Source organism: Channa argus, chromosome 20 (genome assembly GCF_033026475.1).
Source record: "Channa argus isolate prfri chromosome 20, Channa argus male v1.0, whole genome shotgun sequence".
Lineage (NCBI taxonomy): Eukaryota > Metazoa > Chordata > Actinopteri > Anabantiformes > Channidae > Channa > Channa argus.
In genome coordinates, this window is record NC_090216.1 from 5,099,381 (window position 1) to 5,120,599 (window position 21,219).

Consider the following 21,219-nt stretch of genomic DNA (forward strand, 5'->3'; position numbering starts at 1 on the left):
TCGTAAAATAAGCAAATAGACAAACAACCATCTAAAGTGCTCACCATGAAATGTCCTGTTCTAGATTATCCTCAATGATCTAAGTGAACTGACCTTTTAATAAAATGGTCTATGACCCACTGTCCCAGGATGTTTACCTGGCGTTTGCTACACATTCCATTGTGACCTCCGAGGTCCCCGTGACCACACTTGTGTTCCTTGGAGGGATGATGATGGTGGGGGCAATCGGGTCTGCTGGACCTCCCACATCTAGAAAACACGCACACACACACACACACACACACACACAGAGGTTAAACAAAGAGCAAGGATCTTGACATAGTTCTACAGAAGCTCTATGTAATCATGACAGTATGTGGTGAGTCCACTGGCAGTGTTAGTGGGGTCCTCTCGACTGTAGTGTCCGTCTTATTTCATCCCGATGAGCTTTGCGTGTGCTCGTCAGGGTGAAATATTGAAAGTGACCACTGTGTCACAATTCTGACAGAGAAACGGTCTGAATAGGATGAGACAGTGCACTGACTGTGTATAATAAGATGTCACTGGAGAACCAAAAACAGAAACAGAATCCCTGACTAACACAAAGATGAAGGGGTGAATACGCTGCTTTATGTGTGTGTGAGAGCGTGTGCATGTTCACATACCACACATGGTTTCATTTGTGTGCAAACTATCTGTGCGTTTGTTTGTGTTTGCATGTGTATACACTTATATATGTGTGTGTGATGTGAGCATCGAAGACAGACCGCCAATGGCAGTGAGAGAATCGTGTGTGTGTGTTTGTGCTGCTTGAGACGTGTCATGTTTGTGATAAACTCACACTGATCCGTCAATCCCATCATGCCCTGAGAGTGTGCTTGTGGCTGCACATGTCAGATGCAGCCACAGGGGCTGTCATGGCTCAATCTTATTGCTGTTGTGCCATTAGATGCTGTACATTACCATGTGTGCAGCCAAACACACACACACACACACACACACACACACACACACACACACAAACTACTAGAAAAGGAAAATGTTAACTCTAAGTGTTAAAGAAATATCGTTTTGAAAATATGGTGTCATGTCGTAAGAATTTTAGTAGTAGTCTCATGTCTCATAGCTGCATGTGTGGGAAAACAGTAATAGAGTTTGGAAAAGAAGTAGTAGTACTATGTAACTTCCCTTATGACCTCAAATATTATATTTCTGTTTATTTATGCATTAAACAAGATACAGGGGGTTAATTAGTAAGTGTTACAGTATGTAAATGGTAGTGGTCTGCACTCATTTAGCGCTTTTCTACCTTTTGGCACTCGAAACACTTTACTCTGCTTCTCACTTACCCATTCGCACTCACACACACACACACACACACACACACACCCCGATGGGGGAGCTGCTATGTAGCTGGCCGACACTCACCGGGAGCAACTAAATTCCGGTTCAGTGTCTTGCTCGAGGACACTTCGACATTCGACCGGAGGAGGTTGGAGGGTTAGTGGACGACCGCTCTACCTTCCTGCACCACAGTGTATTTTTAAACTTTCCAATAGTCCTAGCCATTAGTAAGCTGGCTTAAAAACACATCCTGGCTCCACTTCCACACTAAATGTTGATGAAAAACATGCTTTCATGCCGAAGTTTATTTCGAAGTTTTTGAACTTTGCGGATACGGATTTGCGATAATGTGAACACCTCCTTGGAGCTTTTTTTTTTCGCTTCGGTTCTGCCAAGTGTTAGGTAAGTACGGTTGGAGCCAGGAAAGCTCATGGGAAAAGCCGAATCAGAGGTGTCACTGCAGGTGCAGCTGCTGCAGCAGATACCGACAGATACATGTGAACATACAGTAAAAACTAAAAACGTAACACTCACTCCGAAACACGAAACCCTGAGTATTGACTCTCCCAACAGCAGGTGTATCACTGTGTAAATGTGGGTCTGTGTATGTGCACATAGGTGGAGAATGTAAATGCATGACATGATTCCCTGAAACCTGCTGAGCTGAGACCCCCTGTCTGGCTTCCTATCTCACCTGAACCGCAGTGTATGTTTGTTTGTCTTCTAGCACTGGTATAATCAACTCTGCCACCGTTCTCTATAGAGTTTGCGCCACAGGCTATTTCTGGTCTCCTGTGGTGTCAACTGTAATATCGTACCCTCACCCTCCTCATTCACTTCCATACTGAACTCCAGTCTACCATGTCATAAGATGCTGTCTGTGATGCAGATCTCCTCTTATATTTCACTCTGCTGAGCTGATGCCAGCTGGGTTGGGTTGATTTGTGTATCTTGTGTTCTGCTGGTTGTGAGAGTTAAGGGTGCTGGTAAATATTTAGAACTGCTTGGCAGCAGTACAGTGTGTCTGTGCCCCTCCAGCTTCCCCTTCGTCTGTGTCTTCACACTCTGGTGCATTAAAAGAAATCTGATCTTAAAGGTTGAGCTTGTTAAATGTCTCACAGTGATAGCAGAAGAGCTAAAATCCTTTAATAGGTTGAAAGTGGTTATACAACAGTGCAACATACATAAAATATACATCAAATATATTATATTGCAAGTAAACATCCTGCAAGTTTTACTTAAGGATCTACACGATGCAACAAATGTACTATATGCGCATTAAGTGAACATTTGAGATACTTGTACAGTGTATTTATTTTATAGTAGTTGTATAAGGTACAGTACAATAATGTACATTAAAGTACTCTAAATAGGTTCATATACTTTAAAGAGTATAACAACAATTATACCAATGGCTGTGTAATTCTGTACTTTTTATACTTTGAAGTACATTTTAGTGATATTAAGATATGTTCTGAGCTTCTCTACTAAGGAACAGTTCCTCCAGAAATTCACGATGTTGGGATCGCAACAATAAAATGACCAATCGCCCGTAAATTCTGTATGAACATTGCAACATTCTTTCTATCTTTTTTTTTTTTAAATCTGTCATGAAATACGGAGTGACTTATTTCTGGTAAAATACAGTCAATTAAAATCTGATTCTTTCTTGTATTATATAATCAATATGTTTTGCCATAAACTATGAATATAGCTTTAAATAAATGTAGAAGAGAAAACTGTTCAATAATTCTCTGAAATGAAAAACCTTAAAACAGAAACAAGTGCAAATTATACACGCGAATTTTAACATGTAAATGCAACTTCAACATCTTACTCTGCCTCATGAACTGACACTTTTCATAGTATAATTGGTTTGTGTGTGTGTGTGTGTGTGTGTGTGTGCAGTTACTCACTCTCTACTGACAAAGTGACTGGCTGGCTGGTCTTGTTCTCGCCATTCTTGTCATTTACTGCTTGGACGTAGTAGCGCCCGGCGTCTGGTGCCACTGTAGACAGGATAACCAGCGTGTTGTCCAGAGTAATGGCACTGCACAAAATAAAAATAAAAAAATACAAAAATAAATACAAGTATTTGAAGACATATTTTTTCGACGGGCAATAATGAGGAAGCGATGTCAGAATAGGTGAAAGGAATACAGCTGCAAACAAACAAACCAAAAACAAACATTTCCTCTGCGAAAGCTTCTAAAAACGAAGACTTTAAAAAGGCATTTTCAGTCTCGTTGGACTGGCTAAATAGAGCTAAAGATGTCTGAAGTCTTTTTGCGTCCACACTTGATGCCACAACTAAAAAGGGCATTAAGCATTTTAACATTTTAATTACACTGTTCAAGGAGCATTAGGCGTATTGATTTACAATGTGTAAACAAGGTGTTGGTGCTGACTGAGCAAGGCAGAAATATTGACATCCTCCCTTGTTCATACTTCTCCTTATGGTCCGCTATGAAATATGATAGCCCTGCATAATAACCCAGAGCTTTTAATTGGCTATTTGTACCCCTCTGCTTCCTGTGGACTTGCATTTTGGCAGCCAACCACTTTTGGCAGGAAACAATAGTGTCTTCCTGAAATCACGCCCGAATAGATAAACACTGGTCCATTTTTCAGCAGGTGTCCTGCAGAGGCCTATACCTGGTGTCTTCTTGTCTCTATCAAGTCCTCCCTCATCATCGTACTGTAGCAAGCAGTGAGTGAGAAATCCCCCCACTCCCCCGCCTCCCCACCCTCCCCTCCCTGCCGCCTGATGTTACAACCCCCTGACTATGTTCACAATCAATATTTTCTTATTATCTGAGCCGTTCAACAATCTGGAGATACATAGCATGTTACAACTGGGTGCCTTCCTCCACATATATCTTCTCCTCTGGCCCTATGCCTACATCTACTGTACAACCTGTAGCATTAGTCATCAAAGTAAATATTATGCATATCTTGGGTATTTGAGACAAATCAGACACTCAGTCATAGAAACATCAGGACGCTTAGTCTTCAAAAGTCTACTACTGTCAGAGATACAAATCAATATCAATATCTATAAAGCTCCCACAGCTGCAGTACTAAAACTGAAATAACAGGGATCCCAGTAATAAATAATTAAATAAATAAATAAAAATGTGTGATCCACTGCAAGCAATGGCTTCTTCAATATGAGCACTGTAATTCTTTCAGCTTCAAACTCTGACCTGTTGTGCACATTTAAGATTTGTTACTGTTTCACAGCTGACCTCCCCTCCTCCTACAATCTAACCCAATGCACCTGCTTATCTGCTCCTTCCTCCATCCTGACCTTCATATCATCAGAGGGGGAATTTAAGCACCTGCTGTGCCTTGTCAAAGAACCAAGAGAGCTGATGAGAAACTGTAAATATATACCCACAAGCTCATAAATACATACTGCACATTTCTGCACAAACCCTTTCAAAGTCTCATTGAGGCTCTAGAGAGGCATGTAGAAAAAAATAAATAAATAATTCGACACAACACATGCTGTCTAGGCTGCTTATAGCTACCTGTGCTGTTAGCGTTTACAGTTTGATGACTTATGAGATCCATCTCCGGAGCGGCTGCAGTCGCTGGGCTCATTTGGGATTCTCCATGCATGCCCAGACTCAAAACAGTCTCCTTAAAGGGGCTGGCAGGCCTCAAAAGCTGCAGCTTATGATCTGCGGTAAATATTTAATGCTAGCTCACTGGAGTGGTGACATCGTGGACGCACAGACATGAATTATGGATCCCTTTGGGGATATGGGCAGAATTGAAGTGTCCAGAGCTCTGAATAAATCTCAGGTGACTTCCCAGACCTTTCTAAAACGGGAACACAATCCAGGAGCTTAGCATCTTTACCTGTTGGGTAAGAAACTCTCTAGGATGAATATACAGCACAGTACCGCTACGCTGCAGGACATGGTGAAGATGTCAAATGCTGTATGAGGTCATGTTACATGCTCTCACTTCTATTCTCCGTTTCCTTTTTTTCCCCCAAACCACTTACTACTAAATAACTCAGTCCAAGTACCTGCAAAAATAATTTTTGACTAAAATTTCACCATCCTCCAAGCCTTGATTTCATCAATGTTACAGAAAGCAGGAGGCACTTTTTTCTCCCCCTGCTAGTTGATTTTAATGTGCTCCCCTGCTAAGCTTTCTTTCCCCTCAGCCTGTAATCAGGTCTGCTGCAGTGGGGGTCACACAAAACTTTGCCACACAGAGTGTTCAGCAGATCTAACCGCTCCCCATGCCCGCCAGGCCGCAGGGATCAAAGACCGCATGATGCAGGGAAGAAATTAAAAGTAAACCAATTAATCTGAATGGCTTTACATGTATATCAAGGGAACGGGATGAGGGAGATGGGAATGTCGTTGAGCAGGGAAATGAAACTGTTCGGTATTTGACCGGCTTCCTGAGGTAATATCTTGATTTAGCACGTTGCCTTTTTTTTTTTTTTCTTCCTCGTGTCTCTCTTATTCTCTCGCCGGATGCATTTTTGGTCATCCTTTTTTAACTCCCCTGTCTCTCGGTGGTGTTGTGAGCAGCTGTCGGAGGCTTGCTTGTAACAATGGCATACGGCGTATCCGGCACGTCGCAAGGATTTATCAAGCCAAAGAGCTGGGAAATTTGGACAAATCAGATATGTGTGAACATGCCTCTCTCTCTCTCTGGTTTTTTATGTTTATTCTTGCATCTTTGAACGTGTTCTCTTGTTATTCAAAGCCAATTTCCTATTCCATTATTATTCTCCAGAAAGAGCTGTGGTCCACACGAGAGCCTCGCAGGCTGGACAGCTGCTCGCAAACATCTTGGCCAACTGTGCAACCCCTTGTTTTGCTTGCAGCAAAAAGCAGTCTCATGTGCAATTACTTTCTTGTGGATCAATTTATTTAGGTTTAGCATCAAGGGGGGTTTTCTATGACTCCCAGCCTAATAATATTTGTAGCACTTTAATCAATATTGATGATGAGGGTTTATGTTTGATGGAAAGAGAGATGGAAGTTTAAATGTTTCATTAGCCACTAGCTGCTTCTTATTGCCTATATTTTATTATTTCTAATAAACTACATTGCCACAAAATTAAACAAACAACAAGCTAGTGTTGCTCTCTTTAATTAAGAACACATGGTCCCTGGACCCTGAAGTCTGAAGCCCAAGCTTAAGAGCATATGTTTGCATCTAGTTCAACCGTAGTCTGTCTGCATACGTTATCATGTTAATCCGGTACTGACACAGTTTGACAGAGCCAAGTCTGCCCTTACACACACAAACACACACAGTCGGGAGTGTTTTGGCATCTGTCGTGGCTGTCCCTCTCCGCTGGGCCATGAGGGGCCTAACCTCGCTCCACAGCCCCAGACCTCCATTTCGTACAGACAAATGGCCCCGCTCGCCTGATGGCCTCCCCCAGGAGAGACGGAGAGGTTGCTGGGATCAAGCGGCTCATGTGGCTGGCCAAGGTATGAGTCAAACCACAGCCAGTGGACACACGAAGGCAAAAGAAAGCCAGCGTGAGTGAGGGCAAGCGCCAGGCTACATGCCCTACTGCTCAATAGACCTGTGATGAAAAAGCTACAGGTCCTGGGGATGGAGAGATGGAGGAGAGGGGGGGAGTGACAGGGGTGAGGGAGCACTGCTCATAAAAACAGCCACTTGTTTTCTCACCGGGGGCGTGAACTAGAGATTTGTGGCTCACGTTACGCTTTGTGCTTCTCTGTTGCTCATGGTTGGGTGAGTGTTCAGAAAAGCAATCACAGTGAAGGAAGGAAAGATGTCCTAAATATTTTGCAAGGTCGAACTGTGACATCTAAATGAACACAAGGCCATGTGTCATCAGCCTTGATTTGCTGAGTAACCAGATATCGATACGAGGCCATAGCTAAATCTATCTACTGATGGATCTACTCTAGACCGGAAGTGAAACCATTCAACTCACTATTTTGATAATCATATTTGCTTTTTTCAACTCCTTGTTGCAATGGTTTGCTCACTTGCTCAGTTTTTTTATCACTGTAAATTGAATATTATTTATCTTTGACAGGTGTTGAGACATATCAGGACAGTTAACGGTGTCACCTTAACTCTAACATTTCATTTACATCCTTCAATAATGGCTCTGCGTTTTGGATGGGCATTTAGAAGTCAGGGCCCAACCTTAGTGGCCTTTGTGCCCTCCAACAGCCACTGATGCCATTGCTGCATCTCGTCTATAAACCGACACATGTGAGAGCATACATAATCATAGATCACAACATTAGAGACTGGTGATGAGGAATGCTACATAAATGCAAAGCCAGCCTGGTCCAGCTGGCATTTAAGCAAGACTTGACAAGTGTGTGTGTGTGTGTGTGTGTGGTTTTTTGGTGGTATTCTTTTGTCATTTGCAAATGATTTAATCAAAGTAAACACTGTGCCCTTTGAAGGAGAAAGGTTTCATGGCAAACGTGGACCACAAATTGTGTCAGTTGCTCATGAATAGTTCATTCTAAAGCCTTTTTAAATACAATATTTGGTTAATGTTTCATTCAAACTTTTAGTATTATTCGCCCATTTCTGTGCAACGGAAGCAAAATCTGCCACTACAAAGAGGTTGCACTTACTAATAAAATCCCCACAGTTTGTTCTAAGTGCAGAAACAATCAAGAACTCGCTTTGTGCTGCTTTTTATTACATGCTGATTCACCTGTTTTATCACCTTTCTTTATACTTGTGCTTCGCGTCAAAATGCACAGACAGGCAAAGCGGATCTGAACGTCAAGAAACGTTAAATGTTGGAGAGCTGGTGGTTGTAAGCACATACGAGCACACAGCAGGCTACATGTGTAAAATGCTGTTCTTACAAACATGAGCACCTAAGGATTTGCAGTTTGAGATGCCACTTAGCCTTTAATAATACCTGCATGACTGTTGGCAAGACATATATTTCATGTGCACTCAGATAGGTTTCAACTTACAGAAAATTAATCACCAACAACTATCAATCATTAGCAATTATTCTAAGTGAGTTAAAAGGAAATTGCTTCATTGTGCTAAGGATAGTTTTGCCTGACACATTTTTGTTGACTGTTTTTTATAAGCTACCATTCAGACAAAATAAGCTATTTATGTAAAAAAAAAAAGCCATTAGCAATGCTAGAAACCTGCAGTTCTTCATATAAGAATTTACTCTAGTGTTGTAAGAGCTTATTCTCCTTGACATTCTTTCCCTTGTAACCTGCAGACTGTCGGGTTCACGACTAATGCTGGGCAGCTGAATACAGAGGAAGTGCTTGGCTATTCACTGGCCCTTGTGACTAATAGGGAATCCATAGCCGACTGACAGCACCTGAGCATCACCGGCAGGAGCCATTAATTGATCAGTAGCTACAGCAGATTACTGCCATGTGTGTGTGTCAGGGATGTCCTCCCACTGACTCCTCCAGGTCAGGCTCCTCTGTGTTCTGTCTTAACAGACACCTCTACAAGGTTGTTTTCAGTGTAATGCAGATAAATCCATGCCTAAGTGTCAATGGAAAGTTTCTTGGAGAGAAAAGCAGGTAGTGGGTTGCAACTTGTCAGAGGTGAATTAATGATAGGACAGGCTCCAACGATATATCCAGCAGCACACTTACTTTCTAGCCAGCAGCTCTACAATTCCTGGCAAATGTGTTTACTGAAGGAGCCTCTGATTATACACCACATTAAGTCTCCAAAATAACACAACAAATCACGCCAGCTGAATGGAAAAGACCCTGCCAAATGTATTCTCATTCAATAAGGGAAGAATAATGACCGTTAGTGCTAAATAAGTTCTTTTTCTGTTTGGATCCTGCTCTACATCACACAACAAAGATGTGAGGACCCAGGTTAAAGTGACTCACTGAGGCACAGCTGTGTCTAGCTGCACATTTCAGCACAGACTCAGACAAGGACACAACTTCTTGAACCCATAAGACGTGAAGAAGGAGAACACGGCAAAGATCGGAGAAACACCACAATAAGCAAAACCGCGAGTTTATGAGTGCGTCGCGAGAGACGGCGTAAGCCAAGAACAACAGCTGCAGAGGCCACATGGCAAAGAGAGACCAGTCACAGTGCCACAGTGAGAATCTGCCTTGCCAGGGGAAACTGGCAGCAGGGAAGCAAAAATGCAGTATTGCACTACATTTCTGCAGATTTTCTTTACACTCTAAATGACTGGATGGTGTCCACACTGTGTTTACTACATATGAGTTCGCATGCAGTCTTGACCCAGAGGGCTCTTGCTTCCAATATCCTGTTCAATGTCAAAAATAGTGCGTTCGATGACAAGTTATAACAAATTATTAATAACATATTATTTAAAAGCATTTTTCAGTCACACAAGGTTATCGAACATAAAGAGCAATAAACAGACAGAAAAACAAATCCCAAGTACATCAAATAAATCTGCCCAAAGGATGCAACTATGACCTGCAAAGACAAGGTGAAAGCTTGCAGCCAGAGATTATAAATAATAAGCAGTTTTGAATAGATGCATTTTAAAGCATAATTTAAATAGGGATGGAAGCTCTGGCAGCCAAAACGTTACAGCACATGGCATTTAACCACAGTGACCTAGGTTGTGAGTCTTGCTGGAGACTACTGCTACACTTTTCCCATTAGTTTTGTCTGCCTCCTCACTTTGGACACATAATTATCCCTGACTGACAACAATTCTTGTTTGTGAACTTACTTTCTTTGTTAGACATACATAGAAACCATTGCAACATGTGCAGAAGTTAATGTTGAATGAACACCAGATATGTGAGTCATGAGAACCGTAATTCAAATTCAAATGATACTTTCCAAAAACAAAAGTGTTTAAAACTAGTTTTTAGTGCAATGAAGTAGAAAAACAAGACTATGTATCTCTGTGCGGCTGTAATTAGTTAAAAGCTAATGCCAACATCCTAACAATGATGATCCCAACGTGCTGATTATGTTCAACAGGTATAATGCATTCAGTCTTCATCCTAGGATGATGTCACTGAACGTCTAAACTACAAATTAATACAGTACCTGAGCCGAAGGATTTGGGTATTTGGGAAAGTTGATGAACGTCCATGTACCATGAATGTCATGAAATTCCATCCATGTAATCAAGACATTAATGTCAAAAGCAAACATTTCATGGTTAAAAGGGGTTGGAACAACTGACTGATTCCAAAATTAAATAACCCCAAATAAAATATACAAATATCCTTGTTAAGTTTTGCACATCTAAATTTCTGTTTAAGACCTGATTTTAAGAAATGTCAGTGTTGGAGTGCTCTGACAGAAACCAGGATACTGTGTTTACCGATTCTAAGGTGAATGCAAACAAACTTATTCTTACACCTCAAACTATGCTGCTCAAAAGTGAGAAATCAATTTCCAGTGTTTTGCCAATATTTGCAGCTGCAATTACACCTACTGTGTTGTGAAGACTGCACTTGCTACCAGATTACCTGAGAAGTATTCGTTACGTGTGCATGCAACCTTGCAATAAATACATAAAGTGTCACCCTGGAGTGATTTCCAAGCCTCGGCCACCTTTTTGTTGCAAAGCACATCAGACACGAGCAAGTCAAGACAAGATCACTCCCCTCAAACTGTATGACACAATTTGAAAAAGCAACTCCTCACAGAACTTCAACAGGCCAAACAAATCGCACTGTGAGCATAAACAAAATTCAACAAGAGATGTAGCTGAAGTACCACAGCCTGCAGAGAAAGTGTGAATTTCATTAGCTGTTAGATTGGTTGGAGGTGATTACCACAGTTATTCTGGGTCTGGCTGTTCCCCCCCCCCCCCACCCCTTCCTCTATTGCCGAGGTGTGATTAAGCAGAGCACAGAGAGGAGCACCATGACGAACCCCCGGAGAGTCTGCAAATTAAAGCTATGACACCTGAGGAGGAATAGCAGGAGCTCGGGACAATGAGGGGACACAGAAAAAAGCTACAGAAAAAGAACAGAGCGGAAAAGTTGGAGATACTGAAAATTAAAGAGATAGTGGTCATCATGGTTGTAGTCCATGGCATATTTTTCCATTCATCTTCATCCCATTTCTGCCACTCCACATTGTATCTTGAATACTACGGACACTTGATATGCATAGACCTTGCAGGCAGAACTACAATCACTACAACAACATATGCATACACGCCCATGCAACAAAGTTTAGACAGTCTGCACAGCTGGAAATGACTCCAGAGAGGACTAGTATTCGAAAAGGGCTTTCATCAAGGTAACATTTGTTGTTCGGTGCACGGCTCTCTCTCCCTCCATCCCCCAGGTTCCCCACTAGTGAGACTTTGATGCCTCCACAGAGTTAACGCTAGTGGCACGAATCAAATTCAATTAAATGATTTTCAATAAAAACGGCGGCTGTTATCAACAGTGCTCATTTACACACACTGACCTTGGTAGTGTGCTTGGAATAAGCATCGTCAGTGCTAGAAGGTAGGAAGCCAGGATAAAGACAAGCAAAGTAGACACAGTGGGTGGCCTATGATGGAGACAAAAGGAGTGGGAGAGAGGAAGGCAGAAGAGAGAGACGGCGATGGAAGAAATAAATGAGGCAAGAACAGAGAGAGGAGAAGGTAGCGAATAAGAGAAATGTGAAACTAATAGAGTTGAAAGAGTGTGGACGCTTATCGAAGGGTGTCGCAAAGTATGATCATTTATCTAACTTTCATAAAAAAATACTCTTTTGAAACCTACTTACACTCATTCAGCTATCAGACTTTAACCTCGGATTATCACCTTGAACTCATTTAACCTATGAACTATCAGTGAGCTGGAAGTGATAAGTGTGGGAGCCTTAATTGGACATAGTCATATACACACTGTCAAACGTTAATTTATTGTCATTTTCTGATAAATCAGGACTCAAATAGCATATTTTTATTATTTTTCAACCAAAATGTGTTTTGTGTCTCTCAGGATATGTTGCCCTATTTTTGTATAACATTCAGGAAACAAAAGGAAGTTTTAGTTAAGCACAGAATATATACTTCAATCTTTTTATTTCATATATATTATTAAAGAGTTGTCTTTAAACTAATAACATCATGCGTTGGTAATGAAGATAAATGTCTCACACTGCACTAAATTTAACTCCATTTACTCCAACACTACATTCCACATAAATAATTACTATATATTAAATTAAATAAACACTTAACTAATGATCAGAAGTCTAAATCTATTCCTGAGTCCACATAGGCGCCGCCTATTATACAAAATCCACTTGTTGATGGTATTAGTACCTAATTTGGGTCTTCGACAACGCGAGGAAGAGGTCATAAAGTCCCCTCTGTCAGCTTGGCCAGAACTCAACTGACCTATAGTCCACACACACGACTGGTGCTTCCACAAAGAGGCATGGAGGCAGCAGCTGCTTTGCGTTTTTACATACAGACGCTAAAACCTACTGTAGAGTTTTGCCATAAAGTAAAATGGAGACATTTTCAGGCTGTATTGTATTTTAGCTGGGGAATTGTTAAATACATTTACCTCTGAGATCTACATAAACTAAGTGTTCCACTTAAAAACAAAGAGTTATTGTAAAACGCCTACATTTAATCAAACTCCTAATGACTACTCAAAAAAAGACCACATTTCCAGGACGAGACTAAAACATTTGAAGCAAAGGGGGTGAACCCACTGCCATTCCGGGCCCTCAGCTTCTCCGCCTGGGCACTCGTTTCATTGTCATTCTAGGTCAGGTTATGATTACCAATGATAAGGAGCAGATAAGAAATACTCAAACCAAGGGCAAGGTCACCCCCCACTGCTAAGAAATGCAGATGTGATGAAATGGTGATAAGTGTCATTTTAACACACACACACACACACACACACACACACACACACACACGAATGCATAAACAGTATTACACAAAACACAAAGACAAGATGTGTGTAAAAATACTATACACGTTCTCTGTGAAGGAAAATAAAACACAGCAACTGCATCAAAAAATGTACTTTGGACTGATGTGCAAACTGCAGGCACAGATTTGTAATATGTAGGAAAAAAAAAGGATGGGATTTCTGGGTAAGTTGCATCAGATGTGATCCCTCATCCATTGCAAGTCTGATACGTTTAATTGATGAAGTACTCTTATGAGCCTAATATGTAATTAGCATTACCTTCATGTCTCTAAAACTGCAGGCATATAGGGAAAAAAACGATGCAACTTAAGTATCCAAAATGGCTACTGATCACAGTCTCTTTTCCAATCCGCCTCCTTGTTTACACCTTTCCAGTTTACGTGAACAGCACGGGAAGGCAAAAGAACATTCCCATCCGAGGTCGTCAGCTGTTCCAGTGCTCACTTGCCCTCAGGCACTAATGGCCCTGAATGAACACCACCGCTGCCGGCTGGTAAACACTGACAAAACTCACTCTCCAATTTTGAAACCAAAATGAACAGAAGCATAGTGGAGGACGAGGAGAGCAAGAGACGGAGATGAGCTAACATTAAAGGGTTTGGTTTATGTTTTCTTTTAAAATATGAGGAACTAAAGGGCGATTCCATTTCACACGGTGCCAGAACTGCTTTGGTCTTGGCTCTTGTTCTGCACATGAAATTCAAAATCTCCTTTAGCACAAAATGTAGTGAGATGAATGACAAACAACAGGTACGAATAGACGCTCTCCAACAAAAGCACTCAAAGGCTTTCAAGAACAAAAAGTTTTCACAGAATCAAACACAAAGTGAAGCAAAAGAAAAAAAAAAAAACACTTAAATAGAGAAGCACTTACATTCGACTGCTGGGTGGAATTTTGCGTCCGTCTCTGAACCAGGTGACTTGAGGCTGGGGAAAGCTGCGGATGCGGGGCGCTGGGATAACAGCACCCTCTCCCTGAGAGACCGATTGGGCGCGCTCACCCTCCTCAAAACTTCCCATGACTACAGGAAACAAAAACAGCCAACAGGGAGAAAGTAAGAAAAGAAGGACACAGAGTCAAAGGCACACATTTCCCTTTCTTTCCTAAATCTGAGTTTTGGTGCCCTCAAAGCTTTCGTCATATGTTTCCTGTTCTGAAATCTTACGTCTAGCCACTTTGATGGACAGCGCACTGTTGTTGCCATGGTTTCCACAGTACATCAAGAAAGGCTAGAAGGAACCGAGACGTAATGACTCACACAGGGACACAGAGGGGACGCTAAATTGACTCATATTCATATTCCATATCCTCCTGTGTGGATGCATCGAGAGCAATCAATCTTGATCACGCTCTAAATGTGTGCATTACTCAACATAGCAGATGACCAGAGCTGCTGCTATTCTATTATCTCATAATACATTTCATTTGTTACAGCGCTTTTATTCCTCCGCTGTCTCATTATATCTTAAAGCTGACAAAAATACTGTGCTAATATTCCTGCTCCATGCTCTGCGTCTTCCTAAGTGAGATCTATGCTCAATTTAGGAATTTTCTATGGATTTTACATCGATTGGCCCCTAACTTCACTTGTTGTTTTCCATCTCAGCAGTGCAATTCTCTGATGCAATCATAGCCGATGCAGAGTGTTAAGCTTTAAAGGAGCAGGAGCAGATTTGTCCTTTCGTCCCCCAACGCTACCTGAAACACAAAGTGCAGACTTCTGTTTTGATGGAGTGACAACTAAATCCTTCAAGATCACGTATTTGCCTACGTCAATTGAGAGGAAACAATGAGGAAAAGTCTGCAAAGATCACTGGAACATTACATCAAACACTTAATTTCAAGTTCTAGCACAGTTTAGAAATAATAATATCTTTGTAACACGCAGGGATCAAGGTATGAGGTGTTGAAAAGGGGATGCTGGAGTGGTTGTGCATCGATGGCAATCTTATTTCTCTCTCCCTCTCTCTCTCTCCTTCAAACAGAATAAAAAGGTAATCTGGCTTTGCGGTGCAGCTGTGGTGCTTAGCTTAAATGAAAATCTGGGAAGTGTGCAAATCCCCTGACTCTGATCTGCAGTTTCTGCAATGTGATGTCCTCCTCCCCTTCCCCTAATCTCTAATGCCTCGGCATGTTTCCCTTTCTCCGAGGTGTGTCTCTGCAATCCTAAATGTGCTGCCTCAATAGAAAAGCTTGCAAAAGAGATCTCCCCATTTCTCCCTTCTCTATCTTTTATTCCCTCTCCCTTCCCCCCGTCCGTCTCATCCATTTCTTCTGCAGGTGTCCTTAATTCTCCTTTTTACTCTGCCTCACTGTCCATACCCCTCCATGAGCAACTGATGAGGGGGATGAAGAGAATTATGGAAATGGAAAGAGGTGGGAATGAAGAGAAACAGAATAACAGTAGGGTGGAAGCCAAGAAATAAATAGAAAGCAGTGGTAGCCAGACAGCAGACAAAGTCGAAAGAGAGGGAGGAAGGCAACAATAAAAACAAACAGTGATGGAAGCAACAAAGAGTCAGACTGCTGGAGGAGAGAGGAAATGCAAAAGGAAGGAGTTGGCCACTACAACAGTATGTTTGCCCAAAACTCAAGCAGTGCACCGGTGGGAGTCTTAGGCCCTCTGCCTCCCTCCCACCTCTTTTTCTCTCACGCCTGGTTGGCTGCATTGTTCAGTCAGGTATAGTGCTGTGTCACATCCACTCAAATGTTACTGGAACAAGGACAAGCCGATGAACCTGGCATACCCTGCTAAGGCAGGCTAATGGACGTACGATGATTGTGGGTGGGGATTTTGGTGGGGGGCTGATGTGACAACACTCCAGACACCTATGCGGCGCGTCTGTAATAGCTCGTTAACAAGACGAGGGAGCCCAGAGTCCTGAAACCAGCGCTGAAATTTTACTGAAACACGGCGCATCTGAGCCCCATTTTTGCCAAGAAACGACAGATGTTGTTGACAAAAGAGAAAGAATGAAATAAGCGCCGGTCATATTGAAATGAAGCAAAGTTAAAAACAACCACGGCAACAATATCAATCTAATGAGAATGCTGAGTGGAACAGCTGTCCGGGTTGATAACATCCCGAATGAGATGCAGGTAGATCTTTCACCCTGCCAGCATCTGTGCCTCCCAAGTCAGTCCTTGATACAAAGGCAACCAAACAGAGTGTGGGCATACTGCATACTGTGCTGGCAGTCAAACACTTACTCTCTCTTTCACTCTGCGTCTATCTATCATCCATCCATTTATTCATCTATCGGGTCCAATTATCTGTTGTTCACCTGCATCCTGTCTGGATACTTACAGGCCACCTGTACTTCCGTGCGCCTCTGTAGAAGGGCCCCCACCCGATTCCTGACGATGCAGCGGTAGAAGCCAGCATGGGAGCGGTCCAACGACGGGATAAGGTACCTTTAACAAGCACAAACACACAAGACACTGATGAGAATTATTTTAAATTGCAATAAACTGGTAGACTAATCAAAGGGGTTCTGATACAAGTGCACAAACACAGGGATTTGCAAATGTGAAAGCTCACACGTTGAAATGGCATAAACACACACCAGCATCTGAGCGTACACAATCTCACACACACACACAGACACACACACACTTAAGACCATCTAATAGTGGAACAAGGGCACCAAGGACATCGGAGCTTAGCTGTTGTTTATTCCAATGATAATGATGCTCGAGAGGCTAACTCGGCTACCACAGTGAAGATATCCCCCCAAGACACACACACTTACGTAGGCAGTCACAGACTGCAAACACTTATATTAAAAGGTCTTCGACACAAACACACATGCATGCAAGCATAAAATCCCATGGGGTATAGGTTGGTGCTGTGTGTCTCCTGTAGTTGACACTCTCCACATGACCTTGACTTCAGTGTCCAGCTGTGGTAGCAGTACTGCCTCCTTGCCATGTGGAGGCAGCGTGACATATACTTTATCCAGGGACAGTGTGTCAGGGAGAGACCTGTGTAGTAGACTAACCACTGACTTGTTGTATTCTGAGCCACATCTGGTGATTCAGCTGATGCCAACATAATAGGTGGCCAGTAATGTATGAATTCTGTGAACAATGGACTACTGCTGAAATACAAACTTGCCAGTTAACCTGCCTTGCCAGTTGCAATAGTACTGTAAATAACTGAAAATAGTAGTAGTGAAAGTTCTACAAAGTACTTGCCTTACACTAAAACATTACGATTTAAGTGATTTGTCTTGAAATATGCAAATAGATTGTAAACTCCTTCACTTTTTTAAGGTCAACACGACTTCAAATGAGTAAAAATGCATTTGAAGTAACTTGCAGAATATTTAAAAAAAATTCAATGTGGTTTTTATTGTCTTTTGGTGGAAATGTTGTCTTCAAACAATTCTCTGTATGAAGAACAAAACTTATGAAACCACCGCCATCCACGTTATATAAACTCTATAAAATAAGAATTCCTATTTTGTTCTTCACTCAGTGCATGTTGTATTAGAAGAGGGTTTTTCTTTCCCTACTTGTATGATTTGTTAAGCAAGATACAGTAAGTAACAGAAAACTGGAAGACAGGTCCTTGGGATGCAGTCAGGAAGAGGCTATAATGATTTTAAATGGCCTTTCAAAATCAATGAAATTTTGTTTCAAGCCATTTTGTGCCACGCAGTGAATCGCAGCTTCATTACCTTTATGCCTTATACGTCATCTAACATCACATTGGAGGAATAATAGGTGGGTTTGCTGGTCTGCAGCCCAGTACATTTCTGAGAATGATTTAATGAATACCAAGATTTCCTTGTCTTTATTTCTTCAGGTGACCAAGCAACACACTTCTGCTGCATTTTATTTTTGTCATCTACAGATGCGGTACAAACCCAGTCATTAAACTGATGATGTCCCAATTTCTATTCACCTCCCTCATGCATGTGGTTGCAACAGGAACCTACATTTTCCAAATCATCCTATTTTTGGTTTGTAAAAAAGAACTGAACTGGTTCTCTAACAGTCAAGCCCTATGGACCCCATTGAAAAACCAGAATTCTAAAGATGCTTATTAGATTTTAGATTCTCAAAACACCAGCAATATACCTGTAACAAATGCCCTGCACTTGGATATAGAATACGTTTTGTCTGTTTTCAATTAAACAAGTAATTCATTGTAGAGATCGAATTTTCAGACTCCTCACAATGCCAGGTATCAACTTTCCAGCTTTCCAGCCTCAACAGCTTTGCAATAACTAATAAATGGTGATGCAGTGGGAGATCCACAGAGTGGCCAACTGTCATAGTAGTTGCACTGATAGTCTCTAAAGGCGAGTTGGATGGCAGCACAACACGTAGAAGTTGTGAATTTGCCTACAGCGAGTTGTACATATTTAATTTGTGTCCCCTTAGCACAAGAGATTCTTGTCAAAATAAAGAATTGTTGTGAGAGGTGAAGCAGTTGCCTCTAGGAGTGTGTTTGCCATCACTGCTGTCACATTTCAGCAAAATGCCTGCTTGGCACCCTGCCAGGTCAAATGTCGGAGGATACCCATCACTGATGGGGCTTCTTGGTTTCTAAAGTTAACCACATACAAATTGTTTGTGAGTTACCTTTTTTCATGAACAACTATTTGGCAAGAAGACAAGTGAATGGAAAAGTGGCCATTCAAGAAGCTGACAAGCGCGTTAAACAATCTGTTTGCAGAAAAGTTTGGATTCCTGCGAATCTAAAGTTAAAATTGAGCATATAATAGTAGAGAAGAAAATCTGCTCTAAAATGAGCAGTAATATCTGTATATGACATGGTCTAAAAAAAACACAACCCGTCTTAAGCAGATTTAAATAGAATTCATGAGCGCAAGTTGATGGTTGATTGGATGGGATTCAGTCGTGACGACTGGTTCGGGCCAAGTTGGTCCTGGTCAGTGCCAGTCCGGCTCAGTCGGCGCTAACAGTTGTTAAATGTGTGCTGTGTAAAGATCGTAGTCTTTGGTCTTTGGACCCAGTCTCTGCCAGTCGTTCTCACAATGATAATTTTAAACCGGTTTAATATTTAAGACAGGTATCGGCGATCGATGACGTAACAACTGGGGCAGCCCAACAGTAACACACAGCTTTGTCTGGACGTAGCATTTTTTTAATAAAGTTATTTTACCTTTATTTCCCCCTGTAAGCTCAATAGCCCGCGTTGTTCTCGCTTTTACCGCCATGATTCTGGTGCTCCCCCCCCCCCTCTTACGTTAAAAAGTTTCCGGTTGCCGCCATATTTGTTTTGGCCCAAGAACACGCTGTAATTTCCGTTCTCGCGGGATTTTGAGTGTCGAACGCCCAGTCGTTTCCGCGTTGCCCCCAGGTTACTCAGTTGTCAGGTGTGTGCCACCTCCAAACCTGTTAGAAAGAAGATACTAGAAATCTGTGATAGTTGGTGGAGATTGTCTTTGTGTGTGAACTGGTCCAGTCTCTGACCGTCTTTGCTGGTCTTCAGGTGTGTCCCCAGCTTTAAAGAAGACAACCAACACCCAACCAGAATAAATTGCACAGGACAAGTGTCTCAATTGGAAAGGACATAATTCGTGCAAAAAAAGACTTGCTTCAGTAATGGTGGTGAAGAGATGCTAAAGAAGGACATCGCTTCTTGTCCTCAGCAACAGCAGTCAAACAGGCCAATTTACTGAAACTGGCTTTTAACCTCAGTTGGACAAACAAGTGACCAACCAGAGCTCTGGACATGGGATTAAAAATGTGACCATCACCCTCCTGCGGTTCCTAGTAAGCTTGCTACCTGTTCCCATCTGTGGAAACCAGAAATAGAAAATTGTCACCAAAATGTCAGTAAGCCTGAATGAGGCTGATGCAAGCGGAACTGGTTGTCGGCAGCTGATTAACAGAAATATCAACTCCTGAATCTGCACATTTCTTATTTTCTGCATGGTCAGATACATTACTCACTACTGATTGATTAATGCAAAGCAAGACATAATAATCCCCTCTCCCAAACAGAAATTGATTAACATGTCATATCATTACAGTGAGTACAAAACAAAGTTTCAATTATAGCGTGGAAACGTCTGAAAAGTTGCTGTTAACAAATGGAAATTGTGCTGCAATAACAAATAGTTGGGTGTGTTGGAAGGCTGTTAATATCTATAACAAAAAAATGAAGCGGTATCAAACCTCATTAGCAGCAGCGTCAGTTGAACCCAAAGGAACTAAATGAGTTTTAGCCCAGAGTCTGTTAAGCATTAATCAACTAATCAGGAGGCTCTATTAATGATGTGTGACTCCTTTCACATGTTCCATCAACTAAATTAATACAATTACGTAGGTGTTTTGTGCCTATATGGAAAGGAGATGAGGGAAATATATGATGGAATAGTGTGTGAGGCAAATGATCGACTAAAAGGGAAAAAAGATATAAAAGTTAATCATGTTAAAGTCTGGGTGGAGAAGAAGCAGCCGTTAGAAGAGAAACCAGACAGGTGGTGTCAATGCTCCAAGTTTAACCCCGCCAAGGCCTACTGAGAATTCACCCCTGAGCCAGAGCCTTCAGGGTGACTTTAGACAGTATCCTCTCTCAATCTGGGTGTGGGTGTGGGTGTGGGTGTGGGTGTGTGTGTGTGTGTGTGTGTGTGTGTGTGTATGTGTGTGTGTGTGTGTCTCCATCTTTTGCTCTGTCCCTTATATAATGAATACAATTAACCTTTGTGGAGCTGTGCGTGTTGGCAGCAGGTTGGGGGGAGTCAACGGGGGCTCGCTGTGTTGGACAGAGATTGATTGATGTTCCCGCGGTCAGCGCACTCCGTCAGATCCCCTTTAATTAGCCCCACTCAGGAGAAATGATTAGCTGGAGGAGTGGCAGGGATAGACGGTCACGAGAGAGAGGGAGGACTGGGTATTAAGTAAGGATGGGGACATTGAGAAAAATGGAGGAAAAGATGGTGCGGATGGTAGGTGATGACACTCAACATAAGATAGTTGGCGTGCGCTTTATAGTGAGCGTTCCAGTGATAACATCATACCTGT

At 42.0% G+C, this 21,219-nt stretch overlaps 2 protein-coding genes across 7 annotated transcripts in view; one reads left to right on the top strand and one right to left on the bottom strand.

Annotated features, from left to right (window-relative positions):
* The window catches only part of sdk2b (sidekick cell adhesion molecule 2b), a 254,571-nt gene that overhangs the window by 52,397 nt on the left and 180,955 nt on the right, over positions 1–21,219 (bottom strand). For all 6 annotated transcript variants that reach the window (XM_067487921.1, XM_067487919.1, XM_067487924.1 and 3 more), the window contains exons 3-6: positions 16,523–16,629; positions 14,089–14,236; positions 3,240–3,373; positions 138–249 (exon numbers count right to left, since the gene is read on the bottom strand). In XM_067487921.1, coding sequence (XP_067344022.1) covers positions 138–249; positions 3,240–3,373; positions 14,089–14,236; positions 16,523–16,629 — 501 coding nt within the window. The remainder of the gene's footprint in view (positions 1–137; positions 250–3,239; positions 3,374–14,088; positions 14,237–16,522; positions 16,630–21,219) is intronic.
* rpl38 (ribosomal protein L38) overlaps positions 1–21,219 on the top strand; it is a 422,602-nt gene that overhangs the window by 49,672 nt on the left and 351,711 nt on the right. The gene's annotated exons all lie outside the window — the stretch shown is intronic.